Raw genomic sequence first — 17,956 nt, 5'->3', positions numbered from 1 at the left:
AGTCAAAGTGGTTCTTCGTTGCAGTGCTGCGATAATATGTTGCTGCTGATGCTGAAGTTGATGCTGATGCTGTGGTGAACAGTGGTAGATCATTTATTTATTTTTGTTGTAGTTTTTGGGTTGTTTTATGATTTGCTAGAGCAGTGGCTGCACCGAAAACGGGGCAACATTTCATACATTTACTCGATATCGGTTTCGATTGACCGTATATAAACGACTATAGGGCTAGGCCGGCCATCAGTATCTCGTGGTGCTCTACTTTTGGTGGAGCTCAATTTTTAAAATTATAACTACTTACCTGTTTTGAAGCGCAGTTGCGTGGCTTCAGAGCTAACGATATTATAAAACAACGACATCGATTCAAAAAAAAAGAACCAAAATAAAAATAAACGTTATTGACGGACGCTAAAGGATTACTTTCGGTTTCGTTTCGCAATTGTTACGTAATCTAAGTGAATATCTGAAAGTGAACATTTCAACATTCAAAAACATAAAAAAAGGATAAACCAGGATTAGGCTTTATTGCCATTCAAAGACTATCCGTAGTGTGTGTGTGTTAAACATAGAGTGTGAAAATGAAGGTGAGTCAAAGGACAATAACACAAAAAAAACTACAAAAAAATAAATTAAAATTACATCCAAGATGATGATTTAATCTTTTGTGAATGTAAACGCATTTTCAAATGGAATACAAGCATTCAAAACATTATGGACTACTATAAAATACAGATACACAGCGGATGTTTAAATGTTTGAAAGAGTTAACTTTTTAAACAACAGAATATCAATTTACCGTCTAACTATCTTATTTGTGATTCCTAAAATTTTAACTATTATAAAACAATAAGAACTAACACCATTGTAAAGTTAAAAAAGGACAAAGACTTTTTTTGAATTTCTTCGTTGAAAAAATAATTGAGAAAATAATTTGACAAATTTTGTTTTAAACTAACAGCCAATATTGACATTATTTAATTTGCAAGCCGGGTCATATTTTAAATAAAATTACAAAAAAGAGGCTGGGATGTGACCAACACTGATAACTTGCCATCTCGTCTGTTGATTTGTCTTGCTTAAAAGTTTGTAGGTTTTCGAGTTGAGTTAAAAAAGTTGTCAGTTGAATTATTCTTAAAAATTAAAAACCACCAACATTATTTGCATATAATCAAATAGTTTTATTTCAAAATCTAGTTTTGTTAACGATATTTTTAGTCAAACAAAAATTTTACCAATTTTAGTAATTGTAATGGGTCCGATTTGTCAAATTGAAAATTTTGACATTTCTCGACGTTTCAAGGTCCCTAAAGTCGAAATAAAAGATTTTTAGCAAGATGTCTGTACGTCCGTACGTTCGCGACGTTTTTTTCGTTGTCCATAGCTCAAGAACCAGAAGAGATATCGATTTCAAATAAATTTTTTTGTAAAGATAATAAGGCAGAAAGATGCAGAAAGGGCTCTCAAGAAAATTTCATGGGTGGTTTTTTTACCATATCAGTTTGAAAAAAAGGTGAACATTTTGGTTAACCCTAAATATCTTACGATCCAAAATGCTAGAGACTTGAATTAAATTTTATAGAATAAACTGTAACGTGATACCAAAAAAGTATATTTTTGGAAAAATATCATCTAACGTTTTTTTTATAAATCAAAAAAAGCTGAACATCCAGTATTCAGATTTTTTATAAAAAATAAATTTACACAAAATTGGTAAAAATTGATTTTCGATTCTCGATGTCCCGTGAATAAATGAAGGTATTGACTTAAAAATGATTTAATTCTGTGCTAAATTCTAAAAGGGTCTAAAAAATCCAAGCTGTATTTTTTTTACATAAAAATAAATACTTCCAAAGAATGTCATTAATATCGGTTAAAATTCGTTTTTGACTAAAAATATTGTGAAGAAAAACAGATTTTGAAATAAAACTTATTTTTTAACTTTCAGCTAGTTTTTTAGAAAATTTCAACCGACAAATAGTTTTCGATTCAATTAGTATAAAAACAAGAGAACCAAGAAAGATATTGACTTCAAATTTGTTGATCTCGCACAAAAATGTTGTAATTTATATTTTGTTGAACTCTTAGAAAACTTAAAATAAAAATAAAATTGTTTCATGGAAACTTTATCAGTTGAATTCATTTAGTGTTTTGTAAGAACGTTTAAGCTAATTTTCGCTGCCAAAAACTAATAGAAAGTTCTTTTTAAATACAATACAACAAAAAAGCAAATAATTCTAGAATTTTAACTTTGAAAATAGAAAATTTTATCTGAATAGACGAGTATTTCGATCGAAATTCGATAATTTTGAACTAAGAAAATCTAAAAATTAAATGGAAATAAAATAGTTATAAGTATCTTTCTATTGGTTCCCAAAAACGTCCATTATTTATATGCATATTAAAAAGTCTCCGTACAGCAAACTAATTTTAGTATTTTATTTGAAAAAAAGTACTAGTAATAAATGTAAAATACAAACTGGTAATATTGAAAAAAAGTAAGTTTCCACCTTCACCTTTTTACAAAATTTAAAAAAAATTGTGATTGTGATTTTCAAAACCACTTTTTAGTATATTGTTATAATAAATATTCTATCGCAGAATAAACAAAAACAAAGCTGCTGTACGGAGACTTTTTTGATTATATGTGTATAGATTTTGAGTTTGTTCTAATTCCCTTTTCAAACATTTAAGAAAGTTTTCTTTTTCCATTTAAGTAGTTTAGGTCCTAAGAAAATTTTACAACCGTTTTTTTCTCCCACTTAGGTTGAAAATTCTAAGTTTGTTTATAATGTAAAGAAAAATCGAAACATTAATTTAGCACAATCTAATTTCTCATCTTCAAATTTTGACTCGATTAAAACACTTGATTGCTAAACTGTACAGTCCCTGGCCATATTACTAGACGCAATGCAGAATTTTTATAACTATTAGGCTATACGCAATAGTTTTAAATATTATAGAAAAAAAAATTATATGAATCTGTTGTTTTATTTTTATAAAAAGTAGAAAATAGTTTATATTTTGCCTACAAAATAATTTAAATGCATTACAATATTCGAATACCTGGGGTGGAATCGGCTAAGGACTATAAATTTTTGATAGTCAAATCCACTATCACCGAGTTTCCCGTCTGTGTAACCTGATTCAATTCAATTCAATTCAATTCGATTGAACAATTTCAGAATATCAATGTCACAATTCATTGTTGCAATGGTGAAATTTTAAAAAGATTTCTTTAAAATATTTAAATAAAAGTTTCAAATTATATCTGTTTATATAACATTCTTACTTTTATTGTGTTTTTTTTTCGAATTACGTACGCTTTGTCGGCCGAAAAATGTGTTTTTGTAGCTAAAAAGAGTAAATGAAAAATGTTTCATTCGTTTTTTGTAAGCGTCTGGTAGCTCTATTAAGAAACGACATATTTGTAAGAAAATGATTATTAAATTTTTCTAGTGACAGCTTTTTAGGTAATTTTTTAATTTGCCTATCACCTTGCGTACATCAAATTCGATTATTTTGACTGTCAACAATCACCTTAGCCGATTCCACCCCTGATTAAAATAGCTAAAAAATAGAGATTTTGCATAAAATTTAAAGTGCGTCTAATAATATGGCCAGGGACTGTATGTAAAATAAAACGCTTGACTGGGTGGCACGAATTTGCTCATGCATTAAAAGAGTCTGTCTGTTTCCAGTTTTTTAAAATGTAAAAACCGTTTGTTTTCAAAAAATTTCAATTTTATTTCATTTCTCAAAAACAAATCTTAATTTTTCGAAATCTTTATTTAAAAATTATTACAGCGGTTTTTTTTAAATTAATTTTGTATGCATAAAATTTGTCAGTTTTAGTAAATATTTTTGGCTTGTACGTCCGTAAGTCCATACGTTCGCGACGTTTTTTTCGTCCTCCAAAGCTCAAGAACCAGAAGAGATATCGATTTCAAATAAATTTTGTTATACAGATAATAAAACAGAAAGATACAGAAAGGGCTCTCAAGAAAATTGCGTGGGTGGTTTTTTTTACCATAACAGTTTGAAAAAAAGGTGAAAATTTTGGTTAACCCTAAATATCTTACGAACCAAAAACGCTAGAGACTTGAATTAAATTTTATGTAATATATTGTAACGTAATACCAAACAGGTATATTTTTTTAAAAAATCAATATAACAGTTTTTTTATAAATCAATAAAACTGAAAAAAAAATTTGTCACCTCAAAAATTTTACGACTGAAATATGATTTCATCTCTAAAAGAATTTTGTGCAACGAAGAATATTGTTTTTGACATCTGATAAAATTTTGGGAAAAATCGAATTGACAGTTTTTTTTATAAAAAATAAAAATCTAAAGAAAACATTACTCAAAGTTCGTAAAAATTGAATATCGATTGAAATATCTTTTCAAAAACTCGAAATTTAGGCTTCAAACTTATTTTATCTTTTAAGAAATATTCTTTTCAACTTTTTTAAAAATGTTGAGAAAAATCGAATAGACAGTTTTAAAAAAAAAAATTAAATCCTAAAAAAAATGTATAAAAGTTAGCAAAAATTGATTTTCGACTCAAATATCTTTTCAGAACTTTGAGATATTGGCTTTAATTTACTTTTATCTTTCAAAAAATCTTGTTTTCAACATTTAGTTAAAGTTTGAAAAAAATCGAATTGACAGTTTTTTTACAAAAAAATAAAAACCAAAAAAAAACTAACAAAAGTTGGTTAAAAATGATTTTCGACTCAAATATCTCTTCAAAAATTTTAAATATTGGCTTCAAACTAATTTTATCTTATAAGAAATATTGTTTTCAACATAAGGACAAATTTTGAGAAAAATCTAATTGACAGCTTTTTTTACAAAAAATAAAAACCTAAAAAAAAAGTATAAAAGTTGGTAAAAATTGATTTTCGACTCAAATATTTCTTCAAAACATTTAAATATTGGCATCAAACTAATTTTATCTTATAAGAAATATTGTTCTCAACATTCGATAAAATTTTGAAAAAAATCGAATTGACAGTTTTTTTACAAAAAATAAAACTCTAAAAAAACAATACTAAGACTTGGTAAAAACTTACTTTAGTAATTTTTATATAAAATTATTATATATTTATTTGTATGTTTATATTTTATTTTTTATTTTTTATATAAAAAATTTTTATATAAAAATCCAACAGTCCGTTTGCTCATAAAAAATAAAATCTACAAAAAATAGTACCCAAATTTGGTATAAATTGAACTTTTAAGCAAGACAAATCGACAGACGGGATGGAAGTTATCAGTGTGGGTCGCATCCCAGCCTCTTTTTAAATTTCATTTTCCTAGAAAAGTAACGACCCTTTTTGAGATATCGAATTTCAAATAAATAATATTTAAAAAAAACAATGATATTTCGTGCAGAAAAGAAATCGGTTCATTAGTTCTTGAGAAAACTTAAAAACAACATAACAATTCTAGGGGATACCCCTCTCCGCGAAACGAACGGAAATATTTTGATTATATTGAAAGAAGCTAAATTTATAAAAAGTAATTTTTGCGGACATTTATTGAGGAAATTGGCATTTTCAAATTTTTACTGTTATTTTTAGTCTTAAAAAAAAGAAAAAAAAACGCCTAACGCCAATCAGTTTAAAACCCAAATTTCTAAATTTGAAATCTATCAACTTTGGAATGCAGGGGCCAGGACACACAGAAGACGGACGGAATCGGGAGACCCACTTTTTTCGACCATCGTAATGTCGAGTTTGATTTTTTTTCCATACAGGTCAAAAGTACTAATGTTCTACATGAGTAAAATATAAATTTAAAATTTTTCTAACCTGTTTTAATTTCAAAAAGATTTGAAGCCAAAACATCGAGCGAAGTTTTTTAAACATAATTTTTTACAAGGAAAGTATTAAAAACCGGGAGAGGGTGTCTTTGGTCATAGTTGTTTCTTATCAAAATTTCTTCCGTTCTATAACTCGTATTGATAAATTAATTCCACTGAATTGTTCGAAAATCGGAAAAAAAAATCCGAGGAAAGTTTAATTCACTGCCTTCGTCATGAATCAGAAATGAGAGTATAACATTTTAAACATTTTCATGTTTACTTCTATTTAAAATCGAAAAGACTCCCTTAAGTTTTTTTTTTTTCAAATGTTATAAGCCTTCGAAAAGAATATTGAAAGTTAAAAAAGAAGCTGGGATGCGACCCACACAGATAACTTCCCATCCCGTCTGTCGTCTTGCTTAAAAGGTTTGTAGGTTTTCGTGTTTTGTTAAAAAAGTTATCAAATAAATTATTCAACAAAATTTTAAAATAACCAACAATATTTTGCATATGATGAAATAGTTTGATTTCAAAATCTATTTTTGCTAACGAGAAAAATGTCAAAATTTTCAATTCGACAAATAGGACCGCCTACAATAACTTTCTATGTGAAGTTAATAACCGTTCCATGGCCTTCTCACTTCAATGAAGGTTTCTATTAGTAAATAATAATATTTTAGTTAAAGTTTCGTTATAAAAATCGCTTAAGCCGTTCTTAAAGACTGCAATTAAATTTGTATCATGGCTTAATGACTTTAAAATTAAATGGTTACTCAGAGAATTGTTTTAAAACTTATTTAGATTTAAAAATATGGCTAATGTAGTTTGGGCTGCAGGCTAAAGTTCAGAAAAACAGATTTGCCGAACCCATTTTGTTAGTAAAATGTTTTAACTCTACTTTGATCACTACAAATCTAGAGCTCAAACTTATTGTATAATTTCTATGGGAGTAAATTTTCGACGAATAAAAAGAAGTCATTTTTGACCTTGACATGAATCCTCATCAAATGCTGCTCAAAATTTTAAAGGGTGATACCTCGTTTCGTACAAATTTTAAAGCGAGACAATTTAAATTTCTATTAAAATTGGACCGATTTTGATGAAATTTCAATTTCGATTTATCTCTTGGAATTTTAAAATCCCATACTTTCTACATGAATGTGTAGACATTGTGTCAATTTGTGAACAGAAGTGAGTTTCCAAAACGATGAATATGAATTTAGTCCGTAAAGTGCAGTAAAGATGTGATCAAAGTTTTATAATGTTCTTGTTTTCGTTTTTTAATGTTGATTTTCTTTTTTTTTTATTGATACAGAAATTCATCACACTTCTATGCGCTCTCAGCTTAAATCTTGCTAGCTCAACAGAACTTCCTGCACAATTACCACCATGTGTGCATGCCGGCTACTCATACCCAGCTCCGGAGGTGAAATTCTCTATTGGACCAGCGATTAGTTCACTTAAATTATCGCCCGCAGTTTCAACTTACTCAGAAGGTGGCAGCGTTAAATATGCGTCAGTGGGAGAGTCTGGAAGTAGCTATGAGTCATCACAAGGCTACTCAGGCTATTCCTCTGGCGGAGGATCAGTCAAAATCGAAGGCCTACAGCCAGGAGTAAAATTATCATCATATTCACCAGCAGTCACATATGCCAAACCTGATGGCATTAGTTACGCCGATCAATCGCCAGCTTCAAAATACGCTGGTATTAACCCATCGGGTATAGCTGTATCGAACTACATTGCTCCAGCTGTAAGTAAGACTGTTTACACAGCTCCAGCTCTGACTAAAATATCAACAGGACCTGCTTATATCCCACCATCTGGATCATATGTCACTTCAGGCATTTCGAAGGCTTCAGGTGCGTATCTTCCTCCGGCACCAGCAATAACATACTCTCAGCCTGCTATCGCCAAAGTAGCGTACACAGCTCCAGCACTTACGAAATACTCATCTTCAGCGGGCTTATCAACATCTTACATCTCGAGCCCGGGATCAGTGCAAAAGGTTGCTACCTTTTCGTCTCCTGGCTACTCCTACTCACAAGCCACACCAGCGGTTTCAAAAATAGCCACGTATTCATCGCCTGCCATTTCTTATGGACCAAGTCTGTCGAAAGTCGCCACATACTCCTCACCTGGCTATTCGTATTCAAGTGCTTCTCCGGCGGTTTCCAAAATAGAAACTTATTCCTCTCCCGGATATTCCTACTCCCAAGCTGGACCAGCAATTTCAAAGTTAGCTACTATTTCCTCACCGGGTTACTCTTATTCAGCTCCAGCTATTGGTAAGATAGCTTATTCTTCTGCCGGCGATGTCTCGCACCAGTATATTTCAGGAGGATCGAAGTTGGCAGTGTCGGCGTACGCCCCTGCAATCTCGTATGGAGCCCCAGCAGTTTTAAAGGCTTCGTCATACTCAAGCCCGGCTTCGTATTCGTATGCGGCGCAGCCTATTGTGGCAAAATATGCTCAAGCTACGCCATTGCAATCGTATTCATATGCTCCAGCAGTGTCGTCCTCGTATTTATCTGGAGGCTCAAAAATTGCTTACGCTGCCCCAGCAGTAGCAAAGGTGGCCTCATATGCGGCTCCAGCTGTGGCTTATTCTGCAGGAGCGGGACATGCAACATCAAGCCAATATATCTCGGCGCCAGCTAGAATCGCAACTTACTCTGCGCCGGCCGTAGCAAAGGTGGCAGCGTATGCTGCCCCAGCAGTAACTTATTCAGCAGGAGCGGGACATGCAACATCAAGTCAATATATCTCTGCGCCAGCTAGAATCGCGACTTACTCTGCCCCGGCAGTGGCAAAGGTGGCTACATATGCGGCTCCAGCAGTGGCTTATTCAGCAGGAGTGGGACATGCGACGTCGAGTCAATATATTTCAGCCCCAGCTAAAATCGCAACTTACTCTGCACCTGCAATAGCAAAGGTAGCGTCATATGCGGCTCCATCCATATCTTATTCGACAGGTTCAGGACATGCTACTTCCAGTCAATATATTTCCGCACCAGCTAAAATTGCATATGCTGCTCCAGCTGTGAGCAAAATAGCAACTTATGCAGCTCCAGCTATTTCAGCCCAATACCTTCCGGCACCAGCTAAAGTGGCTTATTCAGCTGCTCCAGCGGTGAGCTACTCGTCTGGACATGCAGTCTCCTCGCAATACATTTCGGCTCCTTCCAAGATTGGTTATGCATCTCAGGGGTTATCGAAAATAGCATCTTATTCTTTACCAGCACCTGTTCTGACCGCAGGACATGCTGCCGCAGGCCAGTACATTTCTGGTGGTGCCAAAATTGCCTATGCCGCCCCTGCTGTGGCAAAAATTGCAACCCCAGTCGTTGCTACGCAGTACGTTTCAGCACCTGCAAAGATCGGCTATGCAGCCCCATCTCTTGGATATTCATCGGGACACGCAGTGTCTTCGCAGTACATATCAGCACCATCGAAAATCGGATATTCTGCCCCATCTACTTCTTACATATCTGCACCAGCTAAGGTGGCATATGCTGCCCCAGCCGTTGCATCGTACGCTGCTCCGGCAGTAGCAAGTCAGTATATTTCATCGGGAGCCAAGATTGGATATTCTACTGGACCAGCGTTGGCAAAGGTTGCAACATATTCTTCAGCTCCTGCGGTATCATCCCAATACATTTCAGCACCGTCAAAAATTGCCATTGGTGCACCAGCTGTCGCAAAAATTGCAACTTATTCAGCTCCGGTGGTTACAAAGCTTGCAGCTTATCCCGCACCTTCAGTATCTTATTCATCAGGACACGCAGTATCTTCGCAATACATATCTGCCCCAGCTAAGGTCGCCTATGCAGCTCCCGCAGTTGCCAAAATTGCAACAACGCCGCTCGTTGCAACTCAATATTTATCATCTGCTGGCCATTCGGCTTCCTATTCTGGAGCATCTTTGGGAAAAATCGCAACCTACTCTTCAGCTCCCGCTGTTTCATCGCAATACGTATCTGCTCCATTGAGGTCACACGCTTACGGCGGAGCAGCTTTGGGCAAAATTGCAACGTATTCCTCCCCGGCGATATCGGGTTACTCGTCAGGACCTGTCGTATCCAAGATTGCTTCATACGCATCACCTGCTATAGCCTCGTACTCAACGGGACCTGCTTATTCAACTGGAATTGCCAAGGGTGGTGCTGGTATTGGAATCATTCAGTCAGGAGGGGCTTATTCCAAGTCTGCTGGATACACTTATTCCACCGGACACGGTTCTGTTGGCGGCATAGGTACAATCGCTGGTCCTGCTGTATATCAGTCTGGCCTTGCATTGGGAAAAGTAGCAGGCTATAGCTCTCCAGGATCTGTTTCGTATCACGGAAGTGGAAGCGCTGGAATAGGCAAACTAGTTTCTTCAGGAATTGCAGTAGGTAAAATTGGAGCATATACCACGGGACCAGCTATTGGTGGAATTCATGGCGGTCAAATAGGTGGTATTAGTGGCATTGGAGGCATTGGAGTGGCTGGTGGTGTGATAGGAAAATATGGTGCTATCAGTTTAGGACATTCTTCTGTCTCTCCATCGATTACATATCATGGTGCTTTAGCTCAAGCTGCTGGAAGAAGTGGCACGGGACTTGGTCATGCTCTAAGGGGTGGTGGAGGTGGATTAGGAGTTGGGGCAGTTAAAGTTGGTGCAATAGGAGTTGGATCATTGGGTATTGGTGCATTAGGGGTTGGTCCATTGGGAGTTGGGGCACATGGACCAGGAGTACACGGAGCTGATGCCTATGGCCGACCATTCTTTAGATATGCCCTTGGGGCACCTTCAGTTGCATCTTATGCAGCTGCACCTGCCGCATATGTGAAAGCAGTGCCCACTGCTGTCGTCAAGCCAGTTATTTCCAAACACCTAGAATATTACGTAAGTACACTTTTAATAATTTCATATGTTTTTTACCATAACTTATGATCCCATTGCATTTAAGTGGTGGCTAATGGCTAATAACTCAATTGACATTTTTAAGAGAAAAATAAGAAGGTTTTATGCCTTATGAAACGTCATTGATATTTGTCTTATACAGGGTTAAAATCAATAAATAGGGTTTTCTTATTTGAAGTGTGATTCAAACTTTAACCCTGTTATGTTTATATGCATATACTTCCTACTTTAACTTATAGTCGCAGTAAAATAATTGTATGCCGCTTAATAGGCATCAAGAGATATTGTCCAAGAACCTATAAGAAAATTGTTTAATTGAAAGTCACACATAAAAGTGTCACATTCCACCATTTTTGGAAACAAAAATCAGAAAATTGTACTGTTGATTTATAAGAGTAAAGGGTTTAACTAGTACTCCCTTCAATAAAGATTGATCGATCCTTCTACAGGACTTTGGTTAGGCAAGCCAATACAACACAAAAGTGCCTTGGGTTAATATCGTAGGTTTTAAAGAAGCTTCAAATTGGATATTTGAATGCTTTATAATATTTTGGTCAGAATTTTGGTGCGTGAAAGAATTCTCACAGCAATTTTGAAATTCTAAAGATAAAGTTGACTGAAGCAGTGTCAAAAATATCAATAGAAGTACATAGTTCATGGAATTATAGTTCATTGACCACAAGGTTTAAAGGCTCGCATTGAAGCGGAGATCGGTCATTTTGAGGTCCGTAAAGCTGGAAACACCACAATCGAATTTCGAATTTGTAACGACGTCAAGCTGGAAACACCACACCTTTAGGTTCATAATTTCAAAAAACTGATGATGAGGGAATTTAGGACTTTTTTGGGCTCCTGAGTTAGCGAAACTCCAAATTAGTATCTCCACCCCTTACCCCCCTCCCAATTGGGTCGCAAAGTTGAAATATTTGGAGACTTTCTTAACCAAACAAAATTTTAAAAAACTAATGATGGGGTCATTAAGTCCTGTTTTTGGGCTCCTTAGTTCGCAGAACTCCAAATTGTTCTTTTAAGCCCATATCCCCAAACTAAAGTCATAAAGCTAAATCTTTTGGAGACTTTCTCAACCAACACAATTATAAAAATCTAATGATGGGGTAATTTAGGGCTCATTTTATGCTAGTTAAGTGCTCCTACTTCGATTTGGTTCAAAAAACCCTTTCCCCTAAAAACTAATTTCAAAAGTTTAAACATTTTTTTATTGCATTACTCTGACGAAATTTAAACAATTTTTAAATTTGAAACTTAAAATAAATTTTCTGTGGAGAATTTCTGTACCCGACGACGTTTTGAAAAAATAAATTAAAAAAATACCATTCCATTAAAGATGAGATAATTTGCAAACAAAAATACCAGTTTGGTCTTTTTATTCCCACTGGTTTGTGTTTTACATGGGAAAAATCAGATTGTGATGACGTCACTCCCAGCAAATTGAACTCCATAGGCTTAACTCATTTATATTACAATTTTTGTATTTAAACTTATTTTTAATGGCTAAATTAATGAATACAAATTAGTAATAAGTTTAAAATTTATTGTGGTTTATAATTGGGACAGAACTTATGGCACGACTACTATAGAAATCAATTGGATTGTTCTTTTTTCTACTTTCGAAAATAGGTTTACAAATTTTACTTTAGGAACCTACTTCCTCGTTTTATGTAACAGGTATCTAGTTTTGCTTTCATTACATTTAATTAAGTTTAAAAAAGAACTGTATTTCGTCATATGTTAAATCAATTAGTTGTACAAAATTAGTGACCTTGAAATTGTTAGTACTAGCCTTAAAAATAAATAAAATACACATTAAAATAAAATAAATAAATTAGGTGGCGAAACAGTCCATGAATAACCAGGGCCTAGTGACTTACAACTCTCAACCATCCTGTGTGCGAGAAATGTTGTAAGGGATGGAAGGGACCTACAGTTTAAATACCGAATCCGAACGGCTAATTTTGAGAAAGCACTTTTCATGACAAGAATTACTCTTGGAGGATTTGTCAATTCCTCGCAAGGAGCAGTACCCGTGAAATTTTTTTTTCAATTAAGAGGCAAAATAGGAAGAGATTGAAACCAAGACCCCTTGCATGACAGTCCAAAGCACTAACCTTCACGCTACGGGTATTACAATACACATTATATGCGTGTTTTTTCGAACTTCAAAAATGTTATATCTCAAGAACCTGACATAACACATTTATTTTTAAGTCGAATTTGAATTAAGTCCATCGAAACCCATCGGAATAGTGTAATTTTATTGCCAGGAAGAATTTTAGCAAGATTTTTTTCTTGGCAATAAAATTATAGGTACACTTTTTCGATGGGTTTCGATGGACTTAATTCAAATTCGACTTAAAAATAAATATATTTTGTCAGGTGTTTGAGACATTCCTTTTTAAAGTTCGAAAAAAACAGGCTTTTTAAAGCTATCTAAATTTATAAGGTAGCTTTTTTTAGTAAGATCAGTGATGGTTTTCGAAATCTTTAATAATTTTCTTCAATATTCACTTCAAATATTTATATTTTTCATATAATATATTTGTTCTTTTATCGAATCTATGTCTTTACAATTCTAATATATCGAGTTTTTAAAATGTATTAAAAAATATAAAACTAATGTTGAAAACGGCTTCAAATTGAGCAAATAGTTAACACTAAATTGTCGGTTTTAATTCAGTGCCAACAATTTAACACCAAAAAGTATTTTTCCAAAGCATGAAAATATTAAATTCAAGGTGTACTCAAAACTTCATATAGAGTCAAATTAAGGCTAATGAGTATTTTCAGAAAATAAGAAATATTTACACTTTGCAAAATCATCTTACAATTAATTGTTCAAAGATATTTTGATATTAAAAGTCCATTTGAGGGTACTTCTGCTAGTTAACTCTTGAAAGCAACTCTCGTGAGACTGTCCATTTGATAGCCAAATTTTAGAAAGCTTGCTATCGCCAGCTTTCTGCTAGAGTATTGAGCGTTTTTTTGTTAAGGGTACTCTCATAATCGTGTCCACTTGATAGATTTTTTACAAGCGAAAGGTTGCAGCTCATTTAATTATCGGCACTGTTCTTAAAAAAAGAATTTAAAAAAAAAATGTTGGTTCAAACCGTGGGTAAATCGTCGTTACCAGTTCGGTGCGGGGTCTGCTCTTTCAAGAGAGCTTCAAACTGAAGATCTTCAACAGTTTCGAAATTTTTGCAGTTGGAGAAATTGAATTTTTGATACAAAAGGCGAGAACTGTTTCCCAAATTCGGTTAATATTACACTTTTTTATTTATATCACGAAATGATTTACCCGTAGTTCTCCACAATAATTCAACTGATTCATATTTTTTAATAAGTTGATTGCCTTCCTCCAATGTCCACTGCTTTGCCATGTTTACTCCCGACAGCTACTCGCAAAATACGAACTGTATTGTATTCCGCGAGCTTATCTCGGATAGTGGTAAACACATGTGTACACTTGCGAGTGACTTTCAAAAAGATCGAAAAAGTCGAGAGTAAGTAGTCAATTCTCCGCGAGCTACTCTCCAGACTATGTTCACTTGCGAGGTCGCTCTCTATAGCAGCTTAAGAGCGACTCGCAGCACGTTTATGGCTGAGACACAAACACGCTTCAGCTTCGGCTTCGACTCACGTATACGTGTTTAGCCATAGCAATTCAATGCATGCTACCACAATGAAGCTTCGGCCTCACGTTTCATTTGACAATCGTAAGGAAAATGTTACGTAATGTGACTCCAAACAGAAGCTCTAGTTCAAATTTGCTGAACATTTGCTTTGTCTGACAGCTCAACAGCTGTACAAAAGTCAACAAACAAAATACATTTGCTTTTAAAGGGATTTCCATCGATCATTATAGGCTGCGTAAGCTAATAACGCGATAAGTTTAATTTTTTCGATTTTAAAACTTATACCTTTTTTATTTTGAGAAAAAATAACAGCTTCTAATGACAGAAGTGCCATTTTAGAAATGTCATATAAGAAGTGTCATTCAAAGAAACTTCAAAGCAGGCCCAGCGTAACGCTGACGAAGCCCAAGCTGAAGCGTGTTTGTGTTTCAGCCATTACTCTCAAATGGACACCCATCTTAAGTTAACCTTAAAAAACTTGTTTGTGTAGACAAAATTTGATGGGGAGATTCAAATTCAGGACATCTTAATCATTTTAATAAATACTTTTAACGTAAGGTAATTTTGTCGACCAGTTTTATCAAACTGATTGTTGAATTCAAATTATTTAACCCAACTGAAAAGTGGATGAAATAAAGAAATATGTTTTCTTCATGCGGGTATCTTCTTCTACTTCCCAAAACTTCTGTTCCTTATAATTCCAAATGCGATAATTTTTTTAATTTTTAAAAGAAAAAATAATAAAAATAAAATTCCCACAAACCAAACATACATACATCGATTTTACTAAGGTCATGAACTCTCGAAGCACAAATTTAAGAAAATGGTTAAACCGGAAAATTTGTATTGTGGTGTAGCTCGAAAATTTAACTGAATTTGTGAGTCAATTGAAATATTTTTTTAAAAATTAAAATCATTAAGTATTTACTCTGAATTTATTACATTTTTCATAAAATCTTGTTTTTCAGAAGATCCAAAATGTCTGTTACCATGTTTCAATATTTTAAAATAATTTTACTTAAAATTAAATAATTTATTAGAATTGTTTATTTTTTTAACAGAACGATCACGCAAGATATGCGTTCGAGTATGGAGTAAACGATCCCAGTACTGGTGATATTAAACATCAAAAGGAAGAACGTGACGGTGATGTTGTGAAAGGTGAATACTCCTTAGTGGAACCAGATGGAAATGTTCGTACAGTCAAATACTACGCCGATTGGGAAACTGGATTCCATGCTGAAGTAATTAATAGCCGAGATGCGAAAGTTATTGCAAAACGGAATACGAGAAAAGCTTAAATTTTAATGTTTTTTAAAAACGCGTTTTTCTTGTTTTAATTTTTTGGATATATTAACTTAAACAAAATTATTAGTTCTTTTAATATAATAATATTATAATTTATGTTTTGACAAAAAAATGCATATCCGGTCGAAAGATAATAATTTAAACAGAAAAAAAATACTCGTAGAATAATTTTCACATCTCATATAAATGATCGCTTTTGTCACCAGCTCTTCTATTTTTTTATATAATTATATCATCGTGAATGCTCATAAAATTATTTGTAATGAAATGTAAATAATATTTATTTAAAACAAAAACATAAAAATGAGAAAAAAATGCAAAATAATGGCAATCTTGTTATTAGTTTAAAAATAAGGAAGATAATGTTACATGTACATGGATGTTTTACCATGCGGTGGGGAACATATTGAAATGTATTGAATGTGTAAAACTTTTGCAAAACAAAAAACACATTTTGAAAAGAAATAATATTTTATTGTTAATATTAATATTTTTTTTTAAATGTGATAAAAAAAGTGTCTTGCGTCATAAATTTGTATAAATGAAAAATCACGACACAATAAATTAAAATGTAAAAGATATCATAATAATAATTGACAAAGCTGTTTTTATTGCCCATTTTTATGACACTTTTTAAGCCTCATTTTGATTAATGCCTCTATAATATTATGTCTTCAACTTCATAAATAACAAAAACCAAAAAAGCTTGCTCAACTGCTACTCTTAATATGCAACAACTATTGATATGTCGTGCAATCGATAGATAAACCTTTCAACGTTTTAAATAGGACTCATAACAGTTTCTTTTAGATTAATTCCTTTCCGTTACAAATTCTTGCCAAAACTTAAGTTCAGCATTTAAAATGAATTAGACGTATTAATAACCAAATTAATAACAAACACCTTGAATTCAATTTAGAATTAAGGATGTTTGTAAAATAAAGTTCGCTAGTCAGCTCTTTTGTTTCGATATAAAGTTCATTTATGTTTGGTTAAAGAAAAAAACAAATTCAATGTTTCCAAAATATAAAAGTTAATGCAACTTACATTTAAAGCAACATACATACATATGTGCATGTATTTATAACTCTATTGCTTCTAGTCAAAGTTCTTGAACTACCTGTTTGAGTCTCAAAGTTCTTCAAACCTAATTTGCATACTCTCATTGAAATTGAGACTTATTTAATCTAATGTGTACACGTCGACCGCTTAAAACTTTTTTACAGTTTCAAATGATCTAGAATAGCTTACAAGTTCATACTGCGGTATTAAAACAATAAATCCTAACAAAACATTAGATGAAATCACCACCTGCTTACAAGTAGTTGTAAAAAAACATATTTAGAACAATTTTATTCTATTTATGTATATGTTTTTGTAGTTAAATTTTATTATGATCAATGACTTAATTTAACCTCACTCACAGGTTAACATTGAATTTTTTGTATATAATGTTCATGTTTTGCTCTCATTGAAAATTGTGTAGGAATTAGATATTATAGAAATGTGTTTACCACGTGGGTTGGGAAATTACAATAAATGCAGCTTATTGTTTTTCATTGTTTAGCATACATATGTACATACATATATGATTTTTTTTATCGAAATTACACATGTAAAAATATCAACATATAAATTGACAGAACAGTTCATTGGAAACTGTTCTTGTTGATTAAGACTTATGAAAATAGGAGTGTTACTTTTGTATTTATAAACTGGCAAAAGCAAGGTGTCAAGGTGTGAGTAAAACTAAAAATTAGCATTAAATTTTACATTAGCATTAAATTTTATATACAGAACTAAATATGGTGATAGACAGATTTTAGTAATTTGTTTATTATTCGGTTTTTCATTCAGCTTCTAAACAAATGTTTTTTGTCTTTGTCATTTTTAAATAATTAAATGTCACGAAAATTAATTTTTAGTTAAAAAGAAGCAATGATAATTGATATTTCACTTAAATCTTTAAAGTTTGATGCAAACACAAATTTGGTTAAATATGTACATGTTCCGCATGGTCTTGTCGTTTTTTAATACTTAACTATGTTTAAAGCAAAAATGGTTAAATGTCCCTGTTATGGTGAGGTTGTGTGGTCGGGGGCTTGGACATGTATGTATGTAGGTCTGCATGTTGAAAGAAAACGTTTGTAAATTCTACATTAAAATTATTACAAAATTTAAAGAAAACTTTAGCATTCCGATTGGAGAAAGTTTAAAGCTTTGTTTTCTTCCGTGTTGATTGCATTACATTTTAAACGCATAGTGCGACAGAGTAAGCTACTT

The 17,956-nt window shown here is 32.9% G+C and overlaps 1 protein-coding gene across 1 annotated transcript; it reads left to right on the top strand.

Moving 5' to 3' along the window:
• The first annotated feature begins 213 nt into the window (after positions 1-213).
• On the top strand, positions 214-16,266 carry LOC129948132 (elastin-like). Its single transcript, XM_056058988.1, has 3 exons — positions 214-581; positions 7,122-10,697; positions 15,427-16,266. The coding sequence occupies exons 1-3, from the start codon at positions 576-578 to the stop codon at positions 15,664-15,666; spliced, it is 3,822 nt and encodes a 1,273-aa protein (XP_055914963.1). The 5' UTR covers positions 214-575; the 3' UTR covers positions 15,667-16,266.
• Positions 16,267-17,956: the final 1,690 nt, after the last annotated feature.

The sequence above is a fragment of the Eupeodes corollae genome, chromosome 2 (genome assembly GCF_945859685.1).
Source record: "Eupeodes corollae chromosome 2, idEupCoro1.1, whole genome shotgun sequence".
NCBI classification, from domain to species: Eukaryota; Metazoa; Arthropoda; class Insecta; order Diptera; family Syrphidae; genus Eupeodes; species Eupeodes corollae.
This window is presented reverse-complemented; position numbering and strand designations above follow the sequence as displayed.

Coding starts and splice junctions, on each gene's coding strand:
- LOC129948132 (XM_056058988.1), top strand. Junction 10,698..15,426: donor CCAAACACCTAGAATATTAC/GTAAGTACACTT, acceptor TTTTTTTAACAG/AACGATCACGCAAGATATGC.